At 53.3% G+C, this 13,209-nt stretch overlaps 4 protein-coding genes across 4 annotated transcripts; 3 read left to right on the top strand and 1 right to left on the bottom strand.

Annotated features, from left to right (window-relative positions):
• Positions 1-1,276: 1,276 nt before the first annotated feature.
• Positions 1,277-4,787, top strand: N7482_003140 (condensin subunit YCG1; the record flags this gene model as incomplete). Its single annotated transcript, XM_056685265.1, has 2 exons — positions 1,277-3,334; positions 3,393-4,787. The coding sequence occupies 2 exons, from the start codon at positions 1,277-1,279 to the stop codon at positions 4,785-4,787; spliced, it is 3,453 nt and encodes a 1,150-aa protein (XP_056548871.1).
• Positions 4,788-7,564: 2,777 nt separating this feature from the next.
• On the top strand, positions 7,565-9,749 carry N7482_003141 (putative RNA binding protein (Arp); the record flags this gene model as incomplete). The annotated part of the gene is made up of 3 exons (XM_056685266.1): positions 7,565-7,720; positions 8,044-8,724; positions 8,820-9,749. The coding sequence occupies 3 exons, from the start codon at positions 7,565-7,567 to the stop codon at positions 9,747-9,749; spliced, it is 1,767 nt and encodes a 588-aa protein (XP_056548872.1).
• Positions 9,750-11,140: 1,391 nt separating this feature from the next.
• On the top strand, positions 11,141-12,267 carry pre6 (proteasome core particle subunit alpha 4; the record flags this gene model as incomplete). Its single annotated transcript, XM_056685267.1, has 5 exons — positions 11,141-11,168; positions 11,250-11,256; positions 11,312-11,364; positions 11,481-11,868; positions 11,940-12,267. 5 exons carry the CDS (start codon positions 11,141-11,143, stop codon positions 12,265-12,267), a joined length of 804 nt encoding a protein of 267 aa, XP_056548873.1.
• Positions 12,268-12,565: 298 nt separating this feature from the next.
• N7482_003143 (uncharacterized protein) lies at positions 12,566-13,167 on the bottom strand (the record flags this gene model as incomplete). Its single annotated transcript, XM_056685268.1, has 4 exons — positions 12,566-12,647; positions 12,704-12,805; positions 12,872-12,933; positions 13,003-13,167. 4 exons carry the CDS (start codon positions 13,165-13,167, stop codon positions 12,566-12,568), a joined length of 411 nt encoding a protein of 136 aa, XP_056548874.1.
• Between the last annotated feature and the right edge of the window lie 42 nt (positions 13,168-13,209).

Raw genomic sequence — 13,209 nt, forward strand, 5'->3', positions numbered from 1 at the left:
CTTTTGCTAGCTTTTTCTTTTGTGGAACACTGTCTCGATAGAGCGGCAGTTGTTTAGGGTCAGGGGTTGTGGGTGTCTTGTGCTTCGAGAGCACGCACTCAACGGGTTGACAATGGCATTGTCTCGGTCCAGAGGTCAATTTTGCTGCATAATCCGGGAGCATCTCCACTCCTTTCTTGGATCTATATTACTTGTTTGTATTATATCGTGCGGAGTGTACAAAATATGCCTAGATTGATAGAACTCCAAACACAGGCGACCCATCTATCCTCTCCCTACCACCTGATTTGTGCTAAGTTGGCATTTCTTGGAGGTCCTGAGAAGTCGAGCCAAGTCCAAGCTGTAGGGTGACATGTATGAAAGACCGATTCCATGACCCTGCACAGGTGTAATGAAAGGTGCTATCTGTTAAGTCAGCTCCAATGCTATAAGGAAGAGCTCTGCATAATGTACTACTGCCATATTGGCAACCGAAGGCTAGATTAATCGCGGTTGCCAACCGACTTTCGTAGCGTCATTTGCATACTCGTGCCACCGTAGCTCCGTGTCTCCGGATCTAGGTATCTAGGTATCCAGACGATGAACTAAATGGGTACCGAAAGACATGAGTAACCTCGTCGCTCTAAATGTCTCGTACCTCAGGAATTGATGTCGAGGTATTAAAATCTCAGCTCTACGGCTCCACGCCGCTTCTGCCGTCGGGCCGATCTCCTTGCGCATGATGGTGAACGCTTGTCGCCTTGATGTGTCTAGATATGGTGCTCTTTGAATATATCCCTCGGGGCTGGGATTATTATCTCTCATGAATTTGGACAGTCTGCCGTCTTCTATTTGTCCTGTACAGTAATGTAATGGATAGATATCTATTCTGCCTATATGAACTAAATACCATGGGTTCATATTTAAGCGAACTTGGAAGGTCCGCCCAAGTAGCCCGAGAGAAGACCTCGCTTCAACATCCACCTGCAGTGACTGTGAGTGTTCGGTATTGTATGCATCTCCATCCACATTCTACACGCTCCAGCTATGTCTTACCCATGCATAGCAATACAAAGAAGGAAAATAATGCATTACTCTGCTCAGCTGTCTCTCTACTTCCATGTGGGCGGGCTCGATCACCGTGATGAGTCAGCTCTCACATGACCCCACCTTATCGCACCTCCCCGTTTGGGCTGTTTGTTTACCGCCCGCCACTCCTCCTCGCTCTCATCTGTGGATGCGCGACTGCCATGCCTTTTGCCCTTCACTAATTGCGCCTCGATAACCCACGCCCACCATGCCTGGCCGAGTCGCCGCCCGTTCGACATCTGCGGCAACGCGCAGGTCATCCGCACAACCCTCCACTGGACGTGCGCCATCGGTGACTCCGTCCTTCGCGATTCCCGAAGAACCCGCACTACCGTCAACATCGCCCAACCTCCGCCGTGATGTGTGCGCCATATTTGCAGATGCCCAACGATCAACTACCGGTCATCGCAAGCTAGTGGTGCGCTTGCGCAAATTACAAGAAATTTGCTGTGGTATTCCCCAGAGGAACAAGAAGGGAAAGGATCAAGAGCCGGAGGAGGTCGTGATACCCGAAGAACAAACAGTCGCTGAAAAGGAGTTCAACATCGAGGTTGGCCGCTGCATGCTGCGTATCCTTCCGATTAAGAAGTCAGAGCCTGTCGGGGACCGTATTCTGCGCTTCCTGGATACCTTTCTTGCACATGCTTCCGAGAAAGATGCTGAGCTTTTTGCATCCAAGGATGAGGAAGATGATGGAATGCATTCTGCCCCCGAAACTCCGACTTCTCGTCTCACCTCGAGCCTCGTAGACTTGATGGTTCCCATCCTCGCCTCGAAGGATAAAATGGTGCGATTCCGCGCAACCCAGATTATTGCACACATCGTCAATACCCTCGAGTCAATCGATGACGAGCTGTATCACACCATTCGACAGGGCTTGTTGAAACGAATTCGCGACAAAGAGTCTTCTGTGCGAGTGCAGGCGGTCATCGGGCTAGCCCGGCTGACAGGTAACGAGGACGACGAAGATGGCAATGATGACAACTCCACCGCACTCCTCGAGAAATTGATCGAGATCATGCAGAACGACACGAGCGCCGATGTTCGCAAGAGCCTTCTCTCCAATCTCCCGCTCGCCCAGGTTACTCTTCCCTACCTCCTCGAACGAGCTCGTGATCTCGACGCACCCACCCGACGGACATTATACTCACGTCTTTTGCCCACACTTGGCGACTTCCGCCATCTGTCCCTCGGGATGAGAGAAAAGCTGCTGCGCTGGGGCTTGCGTGACCGTGATGAAAGCGTTCGCAAGGCAACCGGAAAGCTGTTTTACGATCGCTGGGTAGAAGACTGTGCCGGTAGCAATCAAGGCGAAAATCCCGTCCAACGATCTGCTCCCAATATGAACGCTCTTTTAGAGTTGCTGGAAAGAATTGATGTCGTCAATTCCGGGGTTGAAAGCGGTATTGCCCATGAAGCGATGCGTAGCTTCTGGGAGGGTCGTCCCGACTATCGGGACGCTGTTGTTTTCGATGAGCCGTTTTGGGAGTCTCTAACCGGAGAGTCGGCATTTCTTCTGCGTTCGTTTAACGCGTTCTGCCGTGTTGAAAACGAGGGAAAGTACGATGACCTTGCGGATGAGAAGATGCCCACCGTCACCGCCCTGGCCTATTTCCTCTCCAAGTATACCACCAAGCTGTTGGAGCGCAAGAAGTTTTCCAAGGAGACTGGAGACGCCAACGATGAAGATGCAACTGAGAATGAGTTTATTGTCGAGCAACTGTTGCATATCGCAATCACTTTGGACTACAGTGATGAAGTGGGTCGACGGAAGATGTTCTCTCTCTTGCGCGAGTCACTTGCCGTGCCAGAATTACCGGAAGAGTCGACAAAGCTTGCTATCGAGGCTCTAAGATGTGTTTGCGGTCCAGACGCTGCTGCCGAGAGCGAGTTCTGCAGCGTGATTCTTGAAGCTATTGCCGAGGTGCATGACACCATCGGCACCGAGGAGAGCTTTGTATCCGCTAAATCTGAGATCAGCGATGATACCAGTAGCCGTGCTCGATCTGAAACACCGGCAACTGATGACGAAGTACCATTCAACAAGGAAGAGGCCAAGGCAAAGATCCTCCGTGAGATTGTGGTCAATATGAAATGTCTTCACATTGCGCAATGCATGCTCCAAAACGTGGAAGGCAACTTACAGCAAAACATGAACCTCCGTACCATGTTGAATAGCCTTGTTGTACCCGCAGTGCGAAGTCATGAGGCTCCTATTCGGGAACGTGGTCTCTACTGTCTGGGCCTTTGCTGCCTCCTTGACAAGGTATGGTTATCTCGGATATTCGATACGTGTTTTGCCTGCTAATCTTTTATGTCTTCAGAATGTCGCCGAGGACAACATGACTCTTTTCATCCATTGCTACAGTAAGGGCCACGAGGGACTCCAAGTGACTGCAATCCAGATTATCTGTGACATGATCACAACCCATCCCTCGTTGCTGGCCCCAGTTGTGGATTCAGATGGCGAGACGTTGGCAACCCCCGCCATCCAGAAGCCCATCCTGAAAGTGTTCTCGCGGGCTCTGAAAGCAACCTCTCCCGCTAGCGTGCAATCGGGGGCCGCTACCGCCCTTTCAAAGCTTCTGCTCACTAACACCTTCACACCATCTGGACCAAACGTCCCCCCTGCAATCCAAGAATATAACCAGAATGCCGTTGAAACGCTGCTTCAAAACCTGGTTGTGTCTTTCTTTCACCCACGGACTCGGGAGAACCCAGCTCTCCGTCAATCCCTGGCATATTTCTTCCCAGTCTACTGCCATTCGCGACTGGAGAACACTCAGCATATGCGGCGTGTTGCTGTGCCAGTCGTTCGAGCTGTCATCAACGCGGCCGAGGAATATTACTCGCTAGAAGCTGAAGAGGATAGCGATGGTGAGATCGACGAGAGTCTCGGCGAGCGTGAAGTGAAGGCCCTCATGACTGGTGTTATCGGCATGCTTGCCGAATGGACTGACGAGCGCCGCGTTGTTGGACTGGGTGGCGAACGTGTCCTGGCTGGTGGTGCAGCTAGCTCAAGTGCATGTGGCTGGGTACACCTGGCGCTAGTCAAAGACATCCTTGAGCGAGTTCTGGGTGTCAGTGCCGGTACCAATCGTTGTTCGCGGGAAGAACGCAAGCTGCTCTTTACACTCCTCAGCAAACTCTACATTGCCGCTCCCACGCTTCCATCGCGTGGGGGCTCTCGTGCTCCCGAAGGCGAAGACCAATTCCGCACCAGCATTCGCAGCGCGACTAGTATCGAAATCGATGCGGAAAATGTCGAATTGGCCCAAGAAGTTAAGGAATTGTTGGATCAAACCATCGATGAGGGTTTGGCTGCGGGAGCCTCTAGCCGCAATGCTCTCGTTAAGACCAAGAACTCCACTCTCAAGATCCTTGCTGTTGCTCAGGATGCTCGCGCCGCCAGTGTCCGCCCTCGTGCAGCTACAGAGGATCTCGAGAGTGATGCAGGAAGTGTTCGTTCAGCCAGCGTCCGGCGCTCTGTCGAACCCATGGGCGCCAGTCGCCGCCATGTATCTGTGGAACCTAGTATCATGGAGGAAGATGAAGGTGATAGCGGCATCCGATCTGGCAGTGTGCGCCCGACTGTTGAGGGCGCTGGAGCCAGTCGAAATTTCGTCTCTGTCGAGCCTAGTATCATGGAGGAAGATGAAGAGGACGACCATGATACTAGCAGGGGAACCATCATCAAGGAAGAGGTCGCTGATGAATGATGAGGTTAAATTTCATGCTCTGGGGTTTGGGATTGGCGTTGGTCGTGCTTGGGCTTTTGAATATTGACGATATCGATCTCCATATCGACGGTGGGAATAGGCCCGGGGCGTGTATAGGATTCGATGTTGCCTTAAAAGGAATGAGTACCATACTTTCAACTTTCCTCCAAATGGATTCTCAAGATACCACGAACAAGTATCGTATATGCGATCTAGTGTGTAGATGAATGCAGACTGAGTGAGGCTGGTACATATAGTGAAAATCCCTTTGCTGCCACTAGCGGTGGCTGTGGTTCTTTAAGCCCGCCTCCGAAAGGAGAACTCTGGGGGAGATTCAGGTCAGTAAGAAGCGGCGAGACTTCCTCAATTGTATGCGTGCGTCTGCGAGAAATCCCGAAGCGAGTCTTGTTTCAAGCATGTAGTTATCCCATAGGTCAGTTTTAAATGAGGAGGTTCAACGACTAAAGGTGAGTATTGCCGTTACAGAATTGTGCATCATTGACGTAGGCAACATCTGTTTGACGATGATCACTCCCTCGTTGGCCGCCGTTGCCGTCGGGATGGTGAAAGCAGAGGTTGTGGTTGCGCTGCTGACATAGTAAGCCGCTGTTGTTGGAAGTGTGCTGGACGAAGAGGCTGTGGAGCAGCGGTGGCATTTGCAGAGGAGAGGAAGCTCAGAATGCTTCCTACCACACGTGCTAGACCTCGGGAGATCGAATGACTACAGCCATAACCATAACAAGTATTTAAAAAAGGCGTGCCTGTTTCCTCGTGCGTCTGTTTTGATGTCGAGAAAAGAATCTTGATTTTCTTCCACTTTTGGCGTTGTTTTATTTTCTATTCTTTCTCTTAAGATGCACGTTGCGTCGGACTCGAATCGGTTTGTGGCCCATGGCATTCACGCGTCCTCCGTACCAGTCTTCGAAGCGGAATAGCTTCAAGCAGACTTCAATTGGCCCCACGCTGCGATTACGTCTCCTTGCAGGTTCTATAAAAGAAGGTATATGGATTCAGCTGCACGGACAAAATATCAACAGGTTGTTATGCCGCAATTCTGGATGTCCGCAGGCCCTCCAAGGTCAAAAAGCGCGAAGGTCAAGCCACTGCACTAGGTTCCACTGAGTGAAGAAACGAATGTTACGGGTAAAAAGGGGGCAAGCGAACCATTTTCCTTCCGAAAGTCCATCATATATGCAAATATGCAGAACTCTCTGTTTCTCAATAACACCCGCGGCATCCGTGACGGTTTGTGGTCAGTCAGTCTCTTAGAATGTAGGAAAGGGAATCCAGGAAAGGCAAGAACGGTTTTGAGAGTTCACTGGCGACTCTCCATGGTGAATGGTTCCATGTTGACTGTGGACAAAAATAGTATTTATCTAGCGACTCGCATATGTCCGGCATGGACTGCGCCTCCCCGAACTTTTTCCGGTGCGGTGAGATTAGATTCGTACGTCTCATGTGAGTTAAAGCTTCACTTTTGCATTCCTTGGACTGTCATCCCAAATATGCGCCCATCCCCAGTTCGGCTCCACGGCCCCACGGCTAACAATACCAAACTCAGCTTAACAAGACGGCAATTTCTCAGATTTCAGTAATAGTTTATTTTCCCGCCTTGATGCCTCCGCGGTATGTGGGGTACGCTCGGATCGTGTTGGAGAAGCACCATCATATCATACTCGTAGAAGTGAATGAAGACGCTTCCCCACATATAACATAGCCCTAATGGGACACTGGCTGGCATTCTGGACACAAATTTGAATTAGGTGGTCGAGGCCGACACAGTGGTGTAGACGATCGCTACGGCCACTTTGTCTAGTTTTCACGACCAGGCGTATCATGTGTACAATGCGCTACTGTAGTTAGCTCCGTCCGGAAGAAACGAATTCGGAAGGAACAGGTGAACAAGGCACACCCCGAGGCATCAACAATTAGTCATCGTGTGCCACGTGACCCGGATGGACATCTCCGTTCACCAGTCGATCGACTTGTGAGAACTGAATCGGCTGGAGGGACAGGGACTGTTCTGATGCCGTCTGTTATGGTCCAGTGTCCAGATGCGACTCATCTCGTCCTTCCGGGGTTCGATCGGCGGGCCGCATGTCTGTCCATTATCCATTATTAATCCTCCTCGACGCAGTCTGGGCCCATCCCTGCTGGGACTCTGACAGGATCCACCCTGGTATGCTGGCCAACAGGTTTTCCCAGGGCGACCGGAGCTGCCTCTGGCCCCCTCAGCGAGCGAGAGTTGCGGTGCAGGTATCGAGGCCTTTCTGGATTAATCCCGACCCTTAGGCACAAGCGAAGTTAGTGAGACCCCCTCAGCAGGGATCGGGCCCGGCTGGGGTTGCACGGGAGTAGAAGGGAAACGAGCTGGTCCCCGATCACGGGGGGAAGAAGGGCGGAAAAGCAGCCCAAGAGAGATGGCGTAGAGTCGAGGAAAGGTCCTCCTTTTTATAGATTTAGAGCGGATAGACTGTTGCTTTGCGCGGTGGTGGGCGTGTACGTCCGTAGTAATCTCCCGTGAACCCGAAACTTTTCTTTTCTCGCAACTCCACCTTCGCGCCAGTTGGGCCTCTTTTCTTCTTTCTCTTTCCCCCCTTTCCCTCTTCTCCCCCCGGGCCTCTCTTTTCCTTCCGTTTCTCCACGACATCGATCCCCCCGGTCTGTCGTGTTGAATTGTCTCCTGCACCTCCGGCAGAGACATTCCTCCTTACCCCCTAACCCCTCCCCCCCCCCGGGCTCTCCCCTGCCGCTCCGTTGGCAGCGACAAGTCAGTGATGGCGGCCGTTTCAGCACCCACACCCAAGCTGGATCGCTACATTGTCATCCACGTTGCAACCACCTGCGACGAGCATGGCGTCTATGTCACCAAGGATTCCGCCGAGGTCATCGAATTGGGCTGGATTCTGTTGGACACCAAGACCTGCGAAGAGGTACACACAATTCCCGAACCCGCTAACCTTCCCCCCCCTCTCCCCCAACCGTTTCGCACATCCATTCTCCTGCCCCCCGAATCAACCCCAAAACGACCAGACAAGCTGACTCTCAATCGTTCGATCTCTTTAGCTCCACCGTGAAAGTGTCCTCGTCAAGCCTGTCAATACTCCCATTACGCCGCTGTGCAGTAAGCATGCCTCTTTCCTCGCCCACTCCCCTAGGGACCGACCACCGATGATGCATACCCAACTCCTCGGGAAGATTGTGATGACTGACCCAAAATGATGATACAGCGAGCCTGACCACCCTGACATGGGAGCACGTCCGCTCCGCAGGAACCTTCCGTGATGCCATCTCCCGATTCGATGCCTTCGCCCAGGAACACCTCACCAGCAAACAACTTGAGTTTGCCTTCGTGACCTTGGATTCGTGGGATCTGCGCGTGCAGCTGCCCCGCGAGGCCCGTGATAAGGCCGTGGTACTGCCCGCTTACCTGCAACACTCGCGCACCTTCGACCTGCGCACTGAATATCAACGCTGGCAAACCCACCACCCCGAATCGCTGCCCTTCGGTCCCAGCTCTCTCGCCAACATCTGTGCCGCCCTAGAGGTCGAGCCCGTTCAGTCCTCGGCTCCCATCAAGCACAACCTGCCCTTCCACCTGCAAGCGTTGGCCCCCGCTTCGCCGCGCCGTGCCATGGAAGAGTCTATCACTCTGGCCCGCGTGCTTCGGGGCCTGATCCGCAAGTCTCAGCCCCCGCACGAGCATCCCGAGATCCTCACGCGCCCTATGGATGCCCACGCCGATGTTCGAGCCTTCCTGGCGGAGCGCAGCAAGGTCCTGCACCTGAGCGGCCTTCCCCACGATACCACGCAATCGGAGTTGGAGAGTTGGTTCACCCAGTTTGGTGGCCGGCCCATTGCCTTCTGGACTCTTCGCACTCCCGACCAGCACAAGCCTACCGGTACTGGGTTCGCGGTGTTTTCGTCTCATGAAGAGGTATGATTCGTTCACAGAAGAAAGAGTGTTCCCATCTCTTCTCTTCGGGCCCCCTCACTTTCCAATTTGTCTTTGCCTGCTAACCCTCCATCTAGGCCGCTGAAAGCCTGTGCATGAACGGCCGCGCCCTCAACGAGAAGGCCATTGAAGTGTCTCCCTCCTCCAGCCGTGTTCTCGACCGGGCGGCTGAGATTCTCACACCATTCCCTCCCTCCAAGAACCGCCCGCGTCCCGGTGACTGGACTTGCCCGTCTTGTGGCTTCTCCAACTTCCAGCGCCGTACCGCCTGCTTCCGCTGCTCGTTCCCTGCCATGGCAGCGGCACCGGACCCCATGGGTTACGGCTACGGCTACGGCCCGCCCAACATGATGCCTCCCCACATGGGCCACAGCCACGGAATGGGCGGCCACGGACGTGGTATGGGTGGAAACGGTGGCGTGGTCCCCTTCCGCGCCGGTGACTGGAAATGCGGCTCAGAGGGCTGCGGTTACCACAACTTCGCCAAGAACATCAATTGTCTTCGCTGCGGTGCTCCACGCTCGGGCGCCGCCGTTGTGGCCGACTCGGCGTTCCCGTCTCCCATGGAACCCCCGTCGCAATTCGGCATGGGCCCCAACTCGATGGCAAGCACCCCTGCCCCCGGTCCTTTCGCCTCCACAGCCGGGGGCTTCGGTGGATTCAGCCAGCAGTTTGGCGGCCCGCCTAGCAACTATGCTCTCCCCTCGGGCGGCCTGAGCAACAACCCTGGAGCGTACCCGCCCATGGGCCAGGTGAACTCCGGATACGGCTCGTCGGGCACCTCCCACTCCGCCGCCTCCTTCGCCAACCCAGCCACCCAGGCGGCGTTCACTGGTGCTGATCACGGCGTGCCTTCCACCAGCGCTTCCAACGGTGCTTTCTACGGCGGTTCCGAGGGCTCCAACGATCCGTTCGCCTTCCTGTCTACCGGCCTTGGCGGCCTGACGGTTTCGGATGATACCCACTCGCGCCGCAACGGCGCCGGTGCGAACAAGTCGCCCGCGTAAAAGCGGCGCGGCTGTATCTATTTCAAAATGCCCGACGAACCGGGCGGTCACACTTACGTTGTCCATATTGCAACCCTGCGTTGTGGCAGGTATATGCGCTGGTTGATATTCGTTGATACGCATTTGTATAAGGGATTCTGCGGTTCCGGTGCATCGGGTGGGAAGGAGCAGGCAGGTAGCGTGTCGATGGTTCCGGATTGTTCTCTCGTCCTCTCGCCGTCTTGTGATTTGTGGGATGTCTTTTTTTTTCTCTCTTTTCTCCGTTCTTTTTTCCCCATCTCTTTGGTTGTTGAGCGGTTCCGCTCCCTCTTGATTCCATATTGAGCTTTCTATGGTTTGGTCTGCTTTTTTTGTTACAAAGGATGGCGCCGACTGGAACTCCGGCCGGGGCGTGGGTTTTCTCCAGCCGTGGTCTTGGGTGGGTTTCGGACGCGAACGCATTGTGAGCGTAGGTTACGCACTCAACCTGCTTTGCATTTTAGATCTTTTGTCGTCCCTTTTCTGCGTTGGGTCATGGCAAGCGTCGGAGAATTCACGGTATTGATCTCACGGGTGGGATATACAATGGTTCGGACTCCGTTGGGGGTGTTGGGGGATTTCCTTTTGCGCTTGCGCTGGCGATGATGGATCGAGGGACTTTCTTCTTCGAACCCCGCCAGGGCACTGTGAATGCAACAAAAAAGATTGTTTTGTCCATATTTCCCTTGATCTATTTTTCCTGCATCTTTCTGTATCTTTGTTGTATTTGTCTCTAGGGTGGCTCCGCATGGTTTGGTGGTGGAGCTTGGCACTGTACAGGATTATTCGGGAGCGTGACTTGAGTCCTCGGTACATGGGTTGGGGTATAATCAATTTTCATTCAATTTGTGATTAACTTGTCCAGTGCCAGTTCTCCATTATCAACAGGTAGGCATTACCTACCTATGTACAATGGAAATGATGCCCCTTGACGGTGAGAGACGGTCTAGTGATATATATCTTCCACTCGAGTGTGAATAGATCTAGATTATGAGGGCAAATAACTGGGATTTGGATGACAGGTGCAGGATAATTTAGTTTATTCAAATCCTGGTTAGTGAATTCCGCCAATTTCAAGGGTTACAGGTCTTGCAAGAAACCTCAGCAAAATGATCGGAAATTCTAGTATGCCAATCTCGTATGTACCCTTGAGCAGCCAAAGTTGAGTTTTACCGCGCGGCTGCGCCAAGGCAACCGTACGCTTTCGCGTCCACCGCCCGCTGAGATCCCGTCATTGCTGCTGCCGCAACCCCATCACCGCCCTCTTTGCCCAGCGCCCTCCTCCAGCTTCTTTCCCGCCTCATTGATCTCTGTCGAGTTGTTTCTCGCACTTCTGACTTCCGTCTGATTCGTTTCGTTGTTCCTCCGCCACAATGTCCGGCTATGACCGAGCTCTTTCAGGTAAGCCAGCTAGCTCCTGGTTGGCCAGCTCTCTGTGCTCTCCTCCCTGCCCAGAGGACCGACGATGCTAACTCTTCCTAGTATTCAGGTATGAAGCATCCTCACGGAGCTCCAGTTTTGTCAATAAACTAACCATTACCCAGCCCCGATGGGCACGTCTTCCAGGTCGAATATGCCATGGAGGCCGTGAAGCGAGGTAAGACCATCCCAGTTCTGCAGGCCCCCAGAACCTTAGCTTACAAAACCTACTCCCCTTGAACTTCCCCCCCTTGTGGTAATCCAAATGAGTTGCTGATGTCTCGTTCACTGTAGGAACATGCGCCGTCGGTGTCAAAGGCAAGGATATCGTTGTCCTCGGCTGCGAGAAGCGCTCCGCCCTCAAGCTCCAAGATACCCGTATTACGCCCTCCAAGATCGCCAACGTCGATGACCATGTCTGCCTCGCCTTCGCTGGACTGAATGCCGACGCCCGCATCCTGATCGACAAGGCCCGGTTAGAGGCCCAGTCACACCGTCTGACAGTTGAGGACCCCGTCACCATCGAATATATCACCAAATACGTTGCCAGTGTGCAACAGCGTTATACACAGAGTGGTGGTGTTCGCCCGTTCGGTATTAGTACGCTGGTCGTTGGCTTTGACAAGAATGACTCCACACCGCGCCTTTACCAGACTGAGCCGTCTGGAATCTACTCCGCTTGGTTAGTGTTTCCTCCAGCCTTGCCCATCTCCATCTAAGCATCACCATGCTAACCTTAGACGCTACAATTAGGAAAGCCAACGCCATCGGTCGATCCAGCAAGACCGTTCGCGAGTTCCTCGAGCGCAATCACCAGGAGGACATGGACCGCGAGCAGACGATTTCGCTGACTATCAAGTCATTGCTCGAGGTGGTGCAGACCGGGGCCAAGAACATCGAAGTCGCCATCATGGCCCCTGGAGAGCGCGTGGAGATGCTGCCGGATGACCAAATCGAGGCCTATGTTAAGAACATCGAGACTGAGAAGCAAGAGGAGGCCGCCAAGAAGAAGACCAGCCGGGGAGGTGCCGGCACAGCCGCTATTCTGACTCGGCCTAGCGGCGGCGAGTCGACTGATTAAGAAGGATTGAGGTGGCATCTGGCCCCCTGAGGGGTGACTGGATCAATGATTTGAGCCAATTTACCGTAGCGCTAGTCTCTTTACTTTAACGAGGACTCAAAACCACGAAATTCCTACACATTTGACATCGATCTCCTTGGCGTTCCTTCGCCTATTGTACAGCATAGAAGTGATGGTTATTGATGCCACATTTTGGTCTATTATCTCGTAGTTTTGACTCGAGGCCAATGGTCACAGAAGCAGAAACGCGTATCAAAATCGTCAATATCATGAAATGAGAGCCATCAACGGGTATACTCTAGCCCATGCGGTCGGAAACATCGCGTAAGTTGAACAGAGATCGTTCTTGGTCGCCCCGGACGCGGTCATCCTTGAGCATCCTGAGAAATTGTGAGCCTCCGAAACAAAACTCGACTTCGGGTTGTCCTCCACATACCTGCTGTCCATGCGCACGTCATCCCCTTCCACCTGCAGCGTCGGCTTTGGTGTCATGGCCTCAAGAACGAAGTGGTTATCACAGTGTGGGCAATACTCATCACTAAACACAAGCACGAACATGTTAGTCCCTACTAATCTTTCTCCGTGGGACGCGCGCTAGCCATACCTCTCTTCAAACTCAGCGGCATCCTTGCGGAAGCACTTCTTGCACTTCTTGCACGCAAAGATCTATTTCGAAATGAGTCAGACCCTGTTTCTTTGCCGGTCAACTCCATAAGAAGACCAATGGGGCCATACCATCTCCTGAGCCTTCTGCAGCATGTGCGTTTCCTGTTCTTGGTGGCATTCGGCGCAGTCGAACCACTTGCGGCCTAGTTGAAGCTTAGTCAACACATTTTCAAGGATAGATTTCGAGTCGAGGGTCGAGCGTACAACAGGGAGAGCGAATAGCCACTTGGGCATTGAGGATGTGTTTACTGCGGAGCGGGAGCATTAGTTCGTGAT

This window comes from Penicillium canariense (genome assembly GCF_028826845.1).
Source record: "Penicillium canariense strain IBT 26290 chromosome Unknown utg000001l_segment0_segment0, whole genome shotgun sequence".
In the NCBI taxonomy this organism is placed as follows: Eukaryota; Fungi; Ascomycota; class Eurotiomycetes; order Eurotiales; family Aspergillaceae; genus Penicillium; species Penicillium canariense.